This window comes from Podarcis melisellensis (assembly GCF_964234715.1).
Source record: "Podarcis melisellensis genome assembly, chromosome: 4".
Lineage (NCBI taxonomy): Eukaryota > Metazoa > Chordata > Lepidosauria > Squamata > Lacertidae > Podarcis > Podarcis melisellensis.
In genome coordinates this window covers 31,778,330-31,796,235 of record NC_138531.1, presented here as the reverse complement: position 1 = coordinate 31,796,235, position 17,906 = coordinate 31,778,330, and the positions used below count along the sequence as shown (strand labels likewise).

At 39.3% G+C, this 17,906-nt stretch overlaps 1 protein-coding gene and 1 long non-coding RNA gene across 9 annotated transcripts in view; one reads left to right on the top strand and one right to left on the bottom strand.

Moving 5' to 3' along the window:
• Nucleotides 1-17,906, top strand: part of LOC309368037 — a 40,899-nt gene that overhangs the window by 5,869 nt on the left and 17,124 nt on the right. The gene's annotated exons all lie outside the window — the stretch shown is intronic.
• Nucleotides 11,081-17,906, bottom strand: part of INPP4A (inositol polyphosphate-4-phosphatase type I A) — a gene marked incomplete at its 5' end in the record, with an annotated part of 53,715 nt that continues 46,889 nt past the window's right edge. For 5 of the 6 annotated variants that reach the window (XM_081907792.1, XM_081907795.1, XM_081907793.1 and 2 more), the window contains one exon: nucleotides 11,081-11,374. In XM_081907792.1, the coding sequence (XP_081763918.1) occupies nucleotides 11,242-11,374 (133 nt within the window). In that variant the 3' untranslated portion in view covers nucleotides 11,081-11,241. Of the gene's footprint in view, nucleotides 11,375-15,948; nucleotides 16,145-17,906 lie in introns of those variants that run through there. The other variant, XM_081907794.1, reaches the window with a different exon arrangement.

Below are 17,906 nucleotides of genomic sequence, written 5' to 3'. Positions count from 1 at the left end.
CTAACCCAGTGGAACTTGACCTGAGCTAACACATTTTATAAGGGCATGTAAGTTAATATTTACCACTCACATAATAAACGGTAGGGTTATATTAAGTCTCCTCAACAATTAGAGAGAAGTGATTATATAAATCACTCAAAATTAATAAATACTCTTAGGGCCAAACTACATGCTCTATTGGCTATCCATTACTGGATTTCCTGATTTGGCACTGAAAGCCTTGCACTATAAATCAGTGTGTGAGAGAGTAATATTTCCAATTGTTTAATAAGCAATCCTTCTTCCCAGGGGACTCTGGAAACTGTAGATCTTTGAGGAGAAGGGGTTCTCCTAGTAACAAACTACAGTTCCCAGGGTTATTTGCAGGAAACCATGATTGTTTAAAGTGGCATAATACTTCTTTAAATGTATAGTGTAGATGAGGTCTAAAAGCAAAAAAAAGGGGGGGAGGGGATCAGGAATATATGATCTCATGGACTCCTTACAGCACCCAAGAAGCAAAACACTTAGAAGAACTAAGGGTATCACTGGTTAATGGATCTGATATGAAGTCAATCAATAGGGCAAAGTCTATTAGTACAAGTCTATTAGTTGCCCAAGCTTGGTAGTATGAGAAGGAAAGTCATGCTCCATTTTAGCACTTAACCCTGTCAAAATAGATAGATTCGGTTGGCATGCCTATTTATGGCGAGACAAAGGAAGGGTTCATAAAGGTTTTTCTAACCACATTTTCAGAGGACCACTGCTGGAAGTGTGGGAAAGGAACAAAAAATTGTTGGAGCAGAAAACGCCCTGGTGGTTATCACCAATAGACATTTTAACAATTAAAAGATCAAACATTGAGGGGGAAAGATGGACATATGAAGATTTACTAACCAAAACAGAATCCGGGTGGAGGATTAGACCTTACGAAGAAATAAAAAGCAAGCTGACTGGCTGGATTCAATACCATCAAATTAATTCAATGTGGAGAGAAGATAATAAGATCGGAATAAATGACAAGAAATCTAGATTTCAGATTGAAATAATAGAAAGTAAAACAAAATTATTATCAAAAATGTACAATCAGTTGCTTGAGTGGGACACCAAGGACGAGGAAGTAAAGGATGTGATGGTGAAGTGGGCAGTAGACCTAGGGTACAACATAGAGTTTGACAAATGGAAGGCATTGTGGTGTAAAGATATGAATTTCTCAGCATGCACGACACTAAAGGAAAACATATATAAGATGATGTACAGATGGTACATAACGCCGGTAAAACTACATAAAATGTATAGAACAGGCGATAAATTGTGTTGGAAATGTATGAGCAAGGAGGGCGATTTCATCCATACGTGGTGGACGTGCGAGATTCTCAAAAAATTTTGGGAATCCATCTATAATGAATTTTTAAAAATTCTCAAATATACGTTTGTTTAAAAACCCAAAGCCTTCCTGCTGGGGATAATTGGTAAGGATATCAAAGAAGAAGATAGAACCTTTTTTCAATATGCAATGGCGGCCGCCAGAACCCTCATAGCACAGTACTGGAAAACACCAAAAATCCCAACACTAAAGGAGTGGCAACTTAAATTATCCGATTATTTGGAGTTGGCTAAATAAGAAATCAAAGAAGTGCAAAATTTAATAATGAATGGGATAAATTTAGGATATATATGGAAATAGAGATAAAAGGAAAATCAAAATGTTGATCAGAAACATATATGTACTTACAGAAATCACAGTAGGCATGAGATAACGCTTACTACATAAAAAGTTTTATTAAGGAATAGACACAGCAGATAGATAAACAAGGTAATATTTTCCGAAATCGAGATAAGGGGAAGTCGATCAATGTCATTTAAAGTTGTATGTTTTTCGTGTTTTTCTTTTTTTCTTTTTTTCCTCTTTTTATCTTTTTCTCTGTTTTTTCTTTTTCATTTTGTCTTTTGTACGTTTGTGAAATATATTTATGTCAAAATTTAATAAAATATATTAAAAAAAAAAAGATAGGCAACTGTCCACACCCCTCTAGAAAGTTATATTTTATTACTCAGAAGGGCAAAGAAAAATATGTAGAGGCATTAGATATTCTGCAACAGAAAACGCATGGAATCCTGGTATTTACCTTGGCTAGGTAAAAAAGAGCTACCTGTCTAATTGATTCTTCAATTACAGATAGGTAGCCGTGTTGGTCTGCCATAGTCAAAACAAAAAAAATTCCTTCCAGTAGCACCTTAAAGACCAACTAAGTTAGTTCTTGGTATGAGCTTTCGTGTGCATGCACACTTCTTCTTGGTATCTGAAGAAGTGTGCATGCACACGAAAGCTCATACCAAGAACTAACTTAGTTGGTCTTTAAGGTGCTACTGGAAGGAATTTTTTTTTTGTTTTTGATTCTTCAATATAACCATAGGAAGAGAGACTTCCTCTGCCTTCCCTGTCTCAGTTAGCATCCCTCAGGGACCTGTTCTTTCTTTATGCACTTTCTCTGTGTGCTGTCATAAAATCCTATGGCTTTTGGTATCACCTGTATAGGATATCTGCCATTGGAAATATAATGTTTATCTTTCATGTTTTTATTAAAAGCCATGCATGCAAGCAAAGTCAGACAGTTCTTTGTGTCCAGAAATGTATATAAAATGGATTTTCCAAATAGCTAGCCATCATTCCTGTTCAGCAGCTCATTGCGTGATCAGAGCATTGTTTGGTGAGCTACTTTGACATCAATTTTTCTTGGATGCCTTGCTAATGTTAATATTTATCATGTGTGGTATATTTATCTTACCATCAGTTTCTTTTTTTTGATTAGGACTATATTTTGTTCATTAAAAAATAAACTCTGCTTTCTCTCAGATTTGTTCCCATGGACTATAGATATGTTCCCATAGATAATCTGGTGTTTCAGTTTATCATGTAGAGACTTTTTCTTTCTTTTGAGTGACGGCTGTTTTGTGAGCTGTTTAAAGGCTTTGACATGTTTTAGGTCCCAATTGGGAGTTTAACACTTGGAGTCTAACCCTCAGTTCATCTGTTGCCTAGACTGCGGTAACTTTCTCATTGCTGTCCTTCCATTCTCTCATCTTGGTTTCCTCATCCAGCACTCTCTTGCCAAGATCATTCACATCTCTTGTTGCTTGGTCATTTCGTTCTTATCTATGCAATAATAATGTAAAAACCTCATAGTGCAGTCCCCATCGGAGAATTTGTAGTGCCTCATCAAAGTTCTGTACCATTTTCCTCTCAATATTTTCCCACCCCCACTTTATTCAAAGTTTTTTTTATATAAAAAAAACTTTTTTATTGATTTTCTTTTCTCAAAACAAGTATTCAATATCATTGCTGAACATACATTTTCCAATTTCCCCCCTCCCTGTTGATTTCTTTCAAATACCATTTCTGGTTTATTACATCAAATGATACATTCTGCTGTTTATATACAGTATTATGTTATCACATTGTTATACTTCTTGTTCTCTGTAAATAAAGTTGTAAATGTTTATTTAAATCCTGCCAATGAGACCATTTCTTTCTGTTGTTTCTGCAAATATATTGTAAAGAGTTCCCATTCCCATTGCAGAGTTAGCAAAGTTAATAGACAAACTGCATGAAAAGGACAATAGTGACTTTAAATAACAATGGGAACACTTTCTTCAAAGTTCTGCCATTGTTTAAAGCAATGTTTTTCTTTCAGCATCACTCACTTCATTGTACTTAAGACTTCTCCCTCTTCCATTCCTCAGCTGCCTCATGTGTGAGAGAGAAAGAATGTGGAGCCCTCAAATATACCATAGTACCTTTCTGCAATGTATTTCCCCCCCCCCCACTTCTGATATCATTTGTTGTTTTCAACATGAATTTCCAGATTCAGTGTGTAATGTAGTACAGATGTTTAACTAACAAGCAAACATCCATATATGTACAACATCTATCAACTGGACCCTTAGCTGAATAAGCTAACTGGCAGACTTGCTCTTAATATTCTATTCATCTTAAAGATACAGTAACATATATCAGTGTGGGGTATGTGCGCAAAGGGGTCTGCAGTATAGGCGGATCAGGATGGAAATGGGGGTGGTCTGTGTGCAGAGGTGAGTTGAGAAAAGTAAGGAGGAGGGTGAAGGGGAAAAGGAGTGAAGGGAAAATTGGGGGTGCAAAGGGGCTTGCAAAAAGGGGGGCAGTAGAAGGCGTAGGAATGGGGGCTGAACATGAAAGCCAGGATCATGACAGCATCTGAAGAATAGAAGGGGATGATGGCTTCATAACTGGGCAGAAAATGAAAAGGGTGCTTAGTAGTTGCAATGTGTGGAAGGAGGAAGATGCAGGAAGTTACCAGGGACGTGTGTGTGAAAATGGGTACAAAGCAGGGCTGTGGAACAGGAAAGTGACTTTAGAAAGTGGTTTGGGAAAGTGAAAAGTGAGCTTAATAGTTGCATGGGAAGGCGGTTAATATGGGGAGAATGGCAGTGGGTAGGTGAGCAGTGGACGGAGACACAGCCCCTCAAATATGTCCATGTTTGTGGCCTTCAGTCCTCCATTGTCACCCCTTCAGCCAGCCAGAGGTTTTCTGCTCCTTCAGAAGATTCCACCCCCTTCCCCTTTGCTGGCCTGCATCCTCAAAATCCACTTATGTGAAGCCTTTGGTTTAGCCCCCTGGTTACCATGCCACATTACAACTATGCCTGTAATTGAGTCTTAAGTATGTGTACCCAAAATCACATTCTTTTCTGGTTTGCATTAAAGTAAGTTCCATGTCAAATTTTTGATTGTAAGACCATGAGCACAGCCATAGCCATACATCTTGCTAGTGCTATATAAATAATACTTTATGCAGGACCAAAGGCTTGGGTATACCAGTGGACTTTTTTTTTTACTCCCCCTTAGATTATTAGATCAGCAACCCCTTGTCATATACTATGTAACACCGAGTTCCCTTAATTTCAGAAGTGGTTTGCTTTTTTTGGTGGGGGGTGGGGGAGGCTGCTGTTTGATAAACATAAGATGTATGGCCTTATATCCTAAATCTCAAATCCCTTAAATTATAAATCATTCTATACCATCTCTGCAATATATTGTACCAAACAGCATCTTTAGCTTATATTCATTGTGAGCCACACAAAGATTTGGCCCTATATATACTGATAAAAAAATAAAATGTCTATTTCTCCTTATTAATAAAGGCACAATAGTAGGACCACCTTTATCAACAATAAAAACAAATCTTTAAATAAAAATTTAAAACAAAATGCAACCACTTGTAGGCAGTTACACTGAGAGAGAGGTATAGGGATACTGATGTACTGAACCCACACTAGCAGGTGGCCATACTTTCATTAAAAGGACAAAAGGGGGGGACGGACGAAAGAAAGGTACACATCTAAGCAATTTCTCTGAAATTTCCACCCATGTATTTAGCCTTTGAGCAAAGTCAGAGCTGCGATTGATGAGTGAGTTGTTTGGATACCAGGCGACAGAAATAGGAAAAGGGATGGGGAAAACTGCAGTCTTTTAGGACCTCCATGGATTAATAATTATTTTATATATAACCTGGCCATCTGGTTGGTTTGCCGTAACCAACTGATCTATCCAGGCCCGCTGCCCTTGGAAGATGTGTTGCTTTTTCCTAGCAACCAGGATGCATCTTTCCAGGGTGGTTGTACCCCCAAGAAGTTATATTTTGGGACCCTCCATCTGCAAAAAGAGAACATAGATTTGCACATGCAAGTTGCATGCAAGTTTGCATCCTCTTTTGCAAGTGGTCACTGGTCCCAGTCCAGATACAGTGTACTGGGCCCAGAAAATCCCAACACCCCTGCTAGTAGGAAAACCCTAGAAAGTATAATATAATAGAGGTCCTAAAGCCTTGAAAGTTGCAATGTATTTTATCTTTTTTTTTTAATGAAACAAAAATACTAATCTCAGCATTCTTGTCAGTTCTTTATTATTATTTTATCCCTAAAGACTAGCACATGTACAGCATACATGGATTGGAAGAATTGACTATATAAAACAGTAATCATATGTTTATGGTATATTAATACTGCCCCAAAACAAATAAATAAAATAAACTTTTCAATGCACCAAGCTTGGCAAATACAACTGTGTTGAGACAAAAACAGTGCTCTATTTTACAATAGCTCTACATACATAAATGAAACCCAAAAGGCAACTGTGCTGTGGGTGTTTTAATAGAACAGAGACAGACAGACTTAGCAGCAGTTTCTTTTATACCCCTTTAGTAGGTTTCATTTCTAAAATGTACTAAAAAAAATTAGTTAGAACTTCATGTTATAGTATTCCTTAAGAATGCCTTTTCTGTGCAATCTGTCACTCAAATAAAACAATTAAATGAAGTTTCCTAATATGGATTTATGTTTTCAGAGTTTTCCATTTTTCATTAAGCTCTATTCAGTTTGTCCTCAATGGAATCCTATCTATGCATATGTCAAATTGTCTTTATAAAATATTACATGGACAAAGTTGTTCTACATATTGCAAACAACCCAAAGATAATCAGAATATTGTATCCCTTTCCTATAATTAATGCAGTACTATAGCTTGGTATCTTAAAAAAAGTGAGGGTTTCAAAGGACACATATGGGGAGTTTGGACTTCTTCATATAAGTATTGCAATGCTATATAATGCATTTCTATCCACAGAGCCTCACCAAAGTGAATGAAACATTGTAAAAACAAACAATTTTCTGTAGTGTAATTCAAGTAGGCATGTAAAATAAAGGCTCACTGTTATTTAGAAGGGGCATAGCTAGAAATCTGATCCTGAACATTTATACTAGCCAATCTGGCCTAAAGTTTCAGCTTCCCTTTCCCATTAAAAGAATGGGGAAATACACCCTATGGCTCCAAGAGATGGCTGACAGTATTCTGTGTCTAAAAACATTGCTTGCCAAAGTTTTAGAGAATCATTAAATTACTGAAATCTTTTCAGTAGCCCTTCCTCCAAAGCTGAAAAATAATAACTTAAGTGTTTAAGTACATGATTAATATGTACAAAAAATACATTGAGTGGTGAACATAAAATAAATACAAAATAATGCACATTTATGCTATATCAGGATAAGTTTTCCCAATAGTACAATTTCAACATGGACCAAAAACGTTTACACTTGGTGCAGAGTTCCAAGGTTAAACATGTTACATAGCATTCATAACACCGAAACTGCAAACAAGGCTAAAACAGCAATAAAAGACTAGTTCACCAAAATCATGATTAGTGGAAAATCATGACTAGCACATGTAACAACACAGCTAAGCCATCAAACTGCAAAAAGCAAATAGTATAACAAATGTCTGTAGGCCTAGAATAAACAATGAAAACCTTTGCGAAATTAAAGTGCAAATATAAATAGCTGGGAGAAGTAACACAGAATTGGAAAATGTCCCATGTATACCGGTTTCTTATTTTGTGGAGAATAACTGAACCACATTTCCCATTTCCATTACAGGGCCCATGATCCTAAACATAGTTATTATACATAAACACCACTAATTTAAGTAGACTTTAAAAGTGTAGATGTTTGTTCTGGGTTACAGTCTTAGTATGAAAATGTTATAATGGTTATTATATACTGGATTAAATAACTCTACAGAAGATTAAGCATGACGTGATTTTAAAAAATCAGTGCTTAATTTCACTTTTGTTTTGCTGCTGGTTACATATCAACAGAAGACTGTATTGTTCCACCTTAAGCATTATTCACACATTTGCTTTTTGTACTGGTGCAATCAATTAATATTCATGAGTGTCTTTCTAAAGGGTAGTTTTGTTAATAGCGGCTTTTCACATGAGCATCTCCCATTGGAAGACAATAATTCTGAACTACAATTTAGCATTATGTGAACAAGCAGCAGTGTCTCTCTCAAACTGATAGACTCCTATCTCCTCTTCCATGTGCTCCTCCTCCAGGGTAGCCCAAGGAGGAGAAGAGATGCATTAACTTCCTGCCTTAAACAGAAGTTTGAGGAGTAGCTTGGAAACTTCCACTTCCTGTCTTTAACAAGCAGCAGTTTATTGTTCTGTCCAAAAGGGATAAATGGTTAGCTTAAACTAAGATTTGTTGAGACAAGCCAGTACAGTGGTACCTCGGGTTACATACGCTTCAGGTTACAGACTCCGCTAACCCAGTAATATTACCTTGGGTTAAGAACTTTGCTTCAGGATGAGAACCGAAATCGTGCTCTGGCAGCGCGGCGGCAGCAGGAGGCCCTGTTAGCTTAAGTGGTGCTTCAGGTTAAGAACAGTTTCAGGTTAAGAACGGACCCCCAGAATGAATTAAGTACTTAACCTGAGGTACCACTACAGTGGTACCTCGCAAGACGAACGCCTCGCAAGACGGAAAACCCGCTAGACGAAAGGGTTTTCCGTTTTGGAGGCGCGTCGCAAGACGAATTTCCCTATGGGCTTGTTTCACAAGACGACAGCCCATAGGGAAATCTCCGGGACAGTGGGGAAGCGCAGCGCGTCTTCCCCGCTGTCCTCGGACCTCCTCCGAAGCCTGGTGGCGGGGCGGGGACACCTCCTCCCGCCGCCGGGCTTCGGAAGGATGCCCCGATGCCGGGCGGCGGGGCGGGAAATCCTCCCTCCGCCGCCCGGCATCGTAACGATGCCCCGATGCCGGGCGGCGAGGCGGGAACGCCTCCCCCCGCCGCCCGGCTTCGGGGCGGGAAAGCCTCCCCCTGCCGCCCGGCATCGGAACGATGTCCCGAAGCCGGGCAGCGGGGCGGGAACGCCTCCCCCCGCCGCCCGGCATCGGGGCATCGTCCCGATACCGGGTGGCGGGGCAGGAACGCCTCCCCCCGCCGCCCGGCTTCGGGGCATCGTCCCGATGCTGGGCGGCGGGGCGAGAAAGCCTCCCCCCGCCGCCCGGCATCGGAACGATGTCCCGAAGCTGGGCGGCGGGGCGGGAAAGCCTCCCCCCGCCGCCCGGCTTCGGGGCATCGTCCCGATGCCGGGCGGCGGGGCAGGAACGCCTCCCCCCGCCGCCCGGCTTCGGGGCATCGTCCCGATGCTGGGCGGCGGGGCGAGAAAGCCTCCCCCCGCCGCCCGGCATCGGAACGATGTCCCGAAGCCGGGCGGCGGGGCCGCGAAGCCTGGGCGCGCTGGCAACTCTCCGCAAGGAGCGCTCCCGCTGCTTGCGGAGAGGTCCGCGAAGCCTGTCCTGGACCTCTTCTGAAGGCAGGCGGGGGGCAAAAGTCTTTGTCCCCCCTGCCTGCCTTCCCAGGGGCTTTTAAATCGCCCCGGACAGCGGAGAAGTCCTCCGCTGTCCCGGGCGATTTTAAAATGCCGCCCGCCAGAAGAGGTCGGGGGAAGGCGGTTTCCATAGGAACGCATTAATTGATTTTCAATGCATTCCTATGGAAAACCGTGCATCGCAAGACGAAAAACTCGCAAGACGAAGAGACTTGCGGAACGAATTAATTTCGTCTTGCGAGGCACCACTGTATATCATAAGCTATGATTTTGGCCAGACTTGTTTCAGTGAACCATAGTTTAAACTGTCTGTTCCTTTGGGGCATAACAATAATAGGAGCCGACTCCTAGGGTCCGAAGTCCCCCCCCCCAAAAAAAAAATATTTGAGGGGGCTGGGCCCTCCCAAAGTTGATGGGTATTGCCATTCAAATGGTGTGCATGTGCCATGTCACGTGATCAATTATGTGGGGTAGGATTTGCCTGGGCCCCCAATATTTTATTCAAGTTGGCACACCTGATAACAATAAACTGCATCTGGTTTAAAAAGAAGAAGTTCCCACTCCTCATCAGAGTTGTAATTATGGAGGTGTGAGCCTAAAGCTCATTCACATAACACTGAACTATGGTTTAGTGTTACACCCATACCAGTTCAGTGCGTAGCCTTATCATCAATGAATTATGGGGTCATGAGAAACATTTGGCTTTTGTTTAAATCAATGATCTGAAAGTAGGAATCCCTTATGTACTTCATAGTTTTCATAACCTATGGGCTGTATTTAACTATTATGGGGAGTAGACTCACTGAAATTAATGGGTCTAAGTTAGTCATGGCCTTTAATATCAATGGGTTTACTCCTAGTAAAAGTTAAATATAATACAGTAAACATATTTGAAAGGCTGAAGACAGAGAGGAAAGTAAGGAACCACCAATTCCAAATGGTTAAAGTGCATCTCATTCAGTCCTAGAACCAAGCTGTAAATCCAGCAAGCATACTTGGCAAAAGGCTTGCAAACATCAAACAGCTGCTTCCACAAGTGAAGTTGTATAATATCATCTTGTGCATGAAAAAAAGAGAGAGAGCGCGCTTCTGAATATTTGTCTTCCACTGAATGGCATTGCTGTGTGCAGTAAGCTGATGGATATAAACAGAAAGAGGCGCAAACTGAAATAGGTTGGATGCCTCTGATGATGCAGATATGCAGAGGACTCAGCCTCCTTGGCACTTCAGAGGCCAAACCAGAATGCACTTTTGTATCTAATTTACAATACCAGCCAGTTAAGAATGTGTACCTTGTCTTTTCAGGCCTCTGCCCAGGCTATTCACTAACTATTTTGCCCTGTGCAACTCTCTCTTCCTTGAGCCTACTTTTCAAAGGTATAGAATTATAAAATTTCTAAAGACAACTGAAAGAATCATGGGTCCGGTCCAGTTTTTAATCTGGGCTTTGTGTCAATTCCTGATGCTGTATAGTACACACCACTTATATGATAGTGTCCTACATAAAGGAAAACATTTTAAGGTCCTGGCATTTATATTACTGTGCTGCACTGTCTTAAAAACTGAGTTTTAGCTTCTCCTGCATAACAATGCTGCTTGCAACTTATCAAACTGCCTCACATCCAATTCATTTACTATTTACAAAGTCTGAGGTTTTTTAAAAAAGTATTATATGAAAGTCTTAATCTCAAATCAAATCAGTATAAAAAGATGTGTGAAACAGTTGCCTAAACATCATTCATAAAATCATCAACAGTCCAGGAATTACCTTTCTTATTTAGGCATATAAGTAAGAAATCAATGGAACAGGCATCTTACATACACTGATGGCTAGTTACATGAGCAGACGGTCATCACATTTTCATGTTATAAGGGGTCAGTAAATAATATTTTTCCTATGGAATCCAATTTAATAAAAGTACATGCTTGGTATTAACTAGTGAAACGTACAAAAAAAATTTTCTGACATTGTTGTCAAAGTTCATATACTAAAATTGAGTGTATCCACATTTGTTTTTAACGGAACAACTAATTACAGGACAGAGTAATCTTATGATTCAACTTTTCCATAAGTTCCTTCAGGAGGCCTGTAATACTTGGGGAAAGCCTTCAGTTGCAGGGAATTAAATGCATACTTGCGACATCCAACATTCTTCATTGTATTTTCTCTTCGACAACCCTCACTGGGAAAGAGAGACAAGCACAAAAAATGACAGCAGTAAAAACAAAAATGAACAATTATTTTAGACAATAATGAGGTGAACTAGTTAGTTCATAGCATTGAAATACTTGAACAGGTGCTTGAATAATTTGCCATTGCAAATTTAAAAGCAGTGGATCACTAAACAGTTCAGCTATGAGGCACGTGAAATAGAAACATGCAGTGTCTAGTTGCTAAACTTGCAATTCTAAAAAGCAATAGTGTAACTAGTTGCAATGCAACTGATCTCTGCAATGTTCCGAAGTATTTCATGGCACATATGCTGTGCAGTAATAAATGCTTTTCAACAACAACTATTTCCTGCATATCACTTTAGCAAGGGCTTTGCTCAAGGTTACCATGACTTGATAATTTGCTATGCACAGTAGGAGCGGTTGGGGGAGAGGAACTTAACCAACTAATACTAAAACAATCAATCCTTAAAAGTTTAGTACTGTTTAATTGCTTGAAAAAATACTCTTTCATGTACAGCCACCAACCATATGTTAGAAAGCCATCAATATTTAGGAATGCAACCTTCCCTCATATTTACCTACTGCAGGTAATTACCTATTGCAGGTTAACCTAAGAAATCTATAGTGGGCTGTGGGCTTGTGCATTCCCTTCCATTTAACCATGATTTAATGTTATGTATGCACATGTGCTAACCAAATTTCTTCTCACCTAGGATTGGAAACCAGCTTCATACTGTAGTTATAATGGGAGTCCAGTTAGCACATAACAACAAACCATGGTAAAAGGGAGAAGTGGATATGAAATTGCATGTGAAATTGTAGGAGACGATGGGGCCAATAATTCTGCTGACCTGCTCCTTAACTATGGTTTAAAGTGGCAGAATAAAATCTATACTGGGCTGTTGGGGAACAGTCCTCTTTTGGTGTGATAGTCATTGCTACAATAGGCTATCTTAACATTTACACTCTGGTTTTGAACTCTATTGCATTTCAATACAATATTTCTGAAATCTATTTAAAAGGCCATTATTTTTCATGAAACTGAAAGTGCTAAAAAACAGCTATGTAAGGAAGCACATCATTTTGGTACACATGAATTAACTTAGACCATCAAAAGAGAACTTTCTTTGGTTCCTATGAATATAGAAGATAACAATGGAAAATGAAAATGGTTTCATGCTAGACAAACAAAGCATACAAACATAGGACTGATATATAATTATATTTTAAACAATTAAGGACAGCAACATTTAATATGCCCCTTGTTAAACTACAGCAGCATTGTTTCCAAGGTGGTGAGATTTTGAATTATAATAATTTATTCCACTATCAACATAAGGCAAGACCCAGACAAACAAGTTCTTTTGAAATTCTGTTGATTTCAGTGGGCATATTAACAGCTGTTTTACTTTCATACTGAAATCTACTCTATGGATTGTGCACACCTTGATATGAAACTGGAATTAACTGATTTCATTAACTCAATTGTCATTGTATAATACACATTTTTATATGGCTTAATTTCACAAGTAAATGATATTATTGTCCTTCCTCTAAAACAACTCATTGGGATTCTGAAGTACTTATTTTATAGGTAAAGGTAAAGGGACCCCAGACCATTAGGTCCAGTCGTGACTGACTCTGGGGTTGCGGCGCTCATCTCCCTTTACTGGCCAAGGGAGTCGGCCTACAGCTTCCGGGTCATGTGGCCAGCATGACTAAGCCGCTTCTGACAAACCAGAGCAGCGCACGGAAATGCTGTTTACCTTCCCGCCAGAGCGGTACCTATTTATCTACTTGCACTGTGTGCTTTCAAACTGCTAGGTTGGCAGGAGCAGGGACCAAGCAATGGGTGCTCACCCTGTCGCGGGGATTTGAACCACCGACCTTCCGATTGGCAAGCCCTAGGCTCTGTGGTTTAACCCACAGTGTCACACTATCTGTAGTGACTTTAATTTATACTTGAGTGTCACTTGGATTCATTTAAAAGCACAAAAGTATTCTAGGGTGTTAAATTTGTGGCAACAATTTGCACACATTTTGATTTAGCAGGGTGTGTATAGAGGGAGGGTGTGTATAGATAGTCTGATTTTGTGCACCCAGCTTACTCTGTGTGCACTGATTGAGGATGTGTTTACTATCTGAAACTCATTTGATACCATCCTAAGCTCTTCTGGATTCACAAAGCTCTGCATATTTAAGAGCTACCTCATTTTCTTCAATGCTGCAGAAGGAGAAGGCAGGATAGCTAAGTCTTACAAATATTGACTAGCCCACCCCTGCCTATGTTAATCATTTGTGGCACACTGACAGCCTACAAGAAAAAACAGTAAAACTGCTTCCTTGCCTGGTTGTAGTCAGCCTGACAACTGGCTACTTACCAAGAAGTGTGTGTGTGTGTGTTTTGAAATTGTGGCTTCTGGGAAACACATATGACCCAAATAGACATTTTTGACCCTATGCGTGTTTTTTTATTCTTGTTTGAGAGGCAAGACTCAATGCATGCAGTGACAAGTTACAATGTATGTATGAAGCATTCCTCTGACAAGAAAGGCTTTAATGCTGTCGTGTGGTATGCTTACATTTCAGGAAGGTGGGGCGGATAATCTTGCAATGCATTCCTCACAAGACCTGTTGTTATATTGCCTGAGTAGTGTGGCTGCTGCTTCTGAGCAGATGAAACCTGCACTGTAGAAACATTCTACAATAATGTCTGTATAAAGCAGTCTCATGCATCAGGAGTATTTCCCACACCAACATCACTGGGTTGCATCCAATTTTCATCCTCCTCAGACTAGATCCACTGAAATTAGTAGATATGTCTACTTTAGGTCCATTAATTTCAATAGGTCTACTCTGAGTACATAAATTATTTTGATGTAGTGTGAAATAATGCCTGTCTACCCCAAGTCACATGACTGCTTCCTACAAATGTTATTGGAGCAGGATAGGATTGAGCTACAGGAGCAGTAGCTCTCATGCTACTCTGGTAACATACAAACAGTCCATAATCAAGGCTACATCTGCTTCTTATACTAGTTGTCAAAATAAATGCAATTGAAACAACATCTTTGTACCAGTGGGACATAGCACAATGGAACAAAAATCTCAAATTTACAATGGCAGTCACATGCCTGTGGAACGGACTGCCACTAGGGCAGTGGGGTTTCATCTTCCTAACGATCCCATGCACCCCCCAAATCTGCTCTAGAGGTTCATAGACCTTCTGAAGCAGAATTGGGGAGGGAATGGCGAGTGGCAGAGAAGGGGAATTCCGTTTGTGCAATGTTGGCTGTTGCCTTATACTTAAATTAATCCACAAAATTATAACTTTAATATATCTATACAAGCTTTCTGAATGTTGATATGTGCATATTTGAACAATTTAATGTCATAACTGTAGCAATTAAGCATAATTCTCTGTTGTCCACTAAAGTATTAGAGTAATTTTCTGGGAACAGTTACTCAATTATGTTAGCATCTTTTAACTATTTTAAGTTTATTTCATCTCTTCTAACTAAAACGTTAACCATTAGCTGAAATATCTCATTAGTGCATCTTTTATGGCAATATTTAATGTCAGGATTAATTTACATATGATCACATTCACATATACTATAAAAATATTTTCCCGGAGATTTAAATAGAATTACAGATTATTTGTAAGCTATTCTTTGCTACCCACTCGTCCCTTTTTGATACATTAAAAAAGTAGATATAGAAATAAACTGAAAGTACGGTATATTGCATGCAGTACACTGCAGTTCAAGTTGGTTCTTTTTTTAAAGTTGGTATAATTTGCTGCAACAGATTTAACTTTGGGGGGGGGACAAGTACATGATTCTAAGCATGGATCGCTATAATTATTTAGAGCAGCCTTCACCAAGCTGGTGCCCTCTCCAGATGTTTTGGACTACAACTTCCATCAGCCCCCAACCAGCACAACCATGCTGGCAGGGGATGGTGAAACTGTAGTCCCAAAACATCTGGAGGGCACCAAGTTGGCAAAGGCTGCTTTAGAGGCTATGCCTAGAAATCAAAGTAGTAAGGTGCTGAGCATATTTGTTTAGCTAAACCTGTTACAAACCATCACTTTGTTTCTTCGCATATCACATAAATATGAAACGCAAGATTGACACACTTTAAGAATATACAAAAAAGATACAAATTCTTTTCTCTGGAATACAAGTTCCTTTCTCTGGAATACATGGAACATGTGAAACAAAACTGTGTGTATCTACAGAGAGAGAAAGTAAAGAGACTCCGGATTTGGATGCCTGAAAAATATTTGGTAAGAGAAACTAATCTTCAGGTTGGGTAAAATACCGAGGTAACAGGGCCGCTGTCAGACTATGTTACAAGCACTGAAAGCGTTAACACTTTAAACGTTCGATACAATTCCTTTTCATAAAATAATCTGATGTGTATTTACAAGTTTAGTACAATAGAAACACAAAATTGTAAGGCATAATAATAATAATTATTATTCTTGGCAGACGATGCTATGAGACATTCTTTGACAAATAGGTACCAGGTGGCAATAAATATTCTGGCACTTCATTGAAATTTTTGCTTCTGTTTGCTTTTAAACTCATCTTCACTTGCAACGTAATTTAGCCACCAAGTAGGCAATGCTCAGAAATAGCCACACAATCAGTAAATTGGGGCTTAGAGCTAGTAAAGGAATAGAGTAGAGAAGATTGGGGTCTAGCCTGAAATCCCGGATGGGCACCAGGCCACACAAGTTCTTCTGCGTGACTACCTCCCGTGTTCCAATACTGTGAAAAGGAAGAAGTTCAGGGGAAAAGGAAAGTAAAGAAAGAAACACACAGAGACATGCAATGGTCGTACCAAAAGGAAATAAAAGTGGCAAAATAAAACAGAATGAAATCAAGAAGAGGAGAAAAAGAAACATCAAAGAAGCCACAACAGAAAATAGAACGTGTTAGGTTAAAGAATAGGGAGGTGTGCCAATTTTAAATCATAATAATAATAATAATAAAAGGCACAATTACAGAATAAAGGAGAGAGAAAGAGAATAAAAAGAGAAAATAAGAAAGAATACTGTAATCTACTGAAAATAAATACATGTAGGTTGAACAAGAATGGTTTTCCATGTTCATTTTCTCATTTGGCCAAGCAATGTTTCCATGCTGCTCTGCCATGCTTCCACATGCTGCAAAGGAAGGGAGCTCTGAAAAGCAAAACTGAACATGAATAACCATTATAGCATTTGACCCTTTCAAAAATTCTTCAATGTGAGTTTTACCATATTAGTTCAATAACCTAGCTATTAAAGGTATCAGTGTTAAAAATTACTTAGCTCCAAAGTAGGTTAGTTAAAAAAATGATTTTTAAAAAGTCATCAAACAAACAAAAATCCACCATAATGAGCCAGGCAAATTGGCCTCCTACTCAGTGAACAACACCAGTGCAAGGCTGGTTCAGGGAAGGTGGCATAAGCAGCACCCCGGACAATCACCCTGGAAAGCCCCCTCCTGCTATGCCCCTGACTACCTCTGTCCAATTTCTGAGGATTCCTCCTTCCACCTCAGTCCCCTGCACCACAGCATATCAACCCTAATGTGAAGCTCTTCATGGGGCTCTTGAAGGAAGGATGGGAGTGGGGTGATAACCTTCCAATTTACACCCTTCTCCCAGCATTTCTCTGGGTCCAGCCCTAATGTTATTTTCCTAAATGTTAAATGCACTTAACATAAATGGCATGGCTTTTCTCTCCCAAACCAGAAGTGGGTAAACAATCAGGTGCATTAAATGAAACTTTAAAATGATGAACAATGCCTATATTGTACCCACTTTTATTTAAAATGTCCAGATCTATAAAAAATGTAGTTAGTATTATCAGAAGGACATCAATTAAATATTATGAATGAGGCTGCGAATACATTTGAGCATATATATTTCTGTCTCTTTCTCTCTTATATATGTTAATGTTTTCTTAACCAGGATGCTGGTTTAATCATAGCCCAGGTTTAAGGTGATTCCCCTTTATGGAATCATACGCTTTACATAAAAGACTCCATGGCAAATTCAGAAAGCAATATTGCTGAAGTAAAAAGGTAACATAAAAAGTAGACCATTGAAGATTTAGAAAGGATCAAATAGCAAAAACATACAGAAAGGATAAGAGAATTGAACACTTTTGAGAATTTGGTGAGAAGACACACAGTACGGTACATTCAGCGAAAGTGAATGTTGAGAACAGGACTCTACGGTAGTGCTGAAAACACCAATAAAGACTAAAACTGGATTTCTTATCCTTTCTTTTTTGGTATGTAAAATTGGAGCTTTCGAGTAGTGCTTGAAACAATGTATTGAACAGTAAACAGATTCCTTACATTTTAAAAACAGAACAGAATTTTCAAGTATATGTCTGCAGCTTCAGAAAACAGGAGTTAAACTGATATGACCACAGAACATTGACAGGTTGTGATGGGTTCTGATTGCTGCATCATGAAACATTCAAAATGACAATTTGCTGAAGAAGCAAACTGTATTGCTTGAGGAATAAGCATAGCA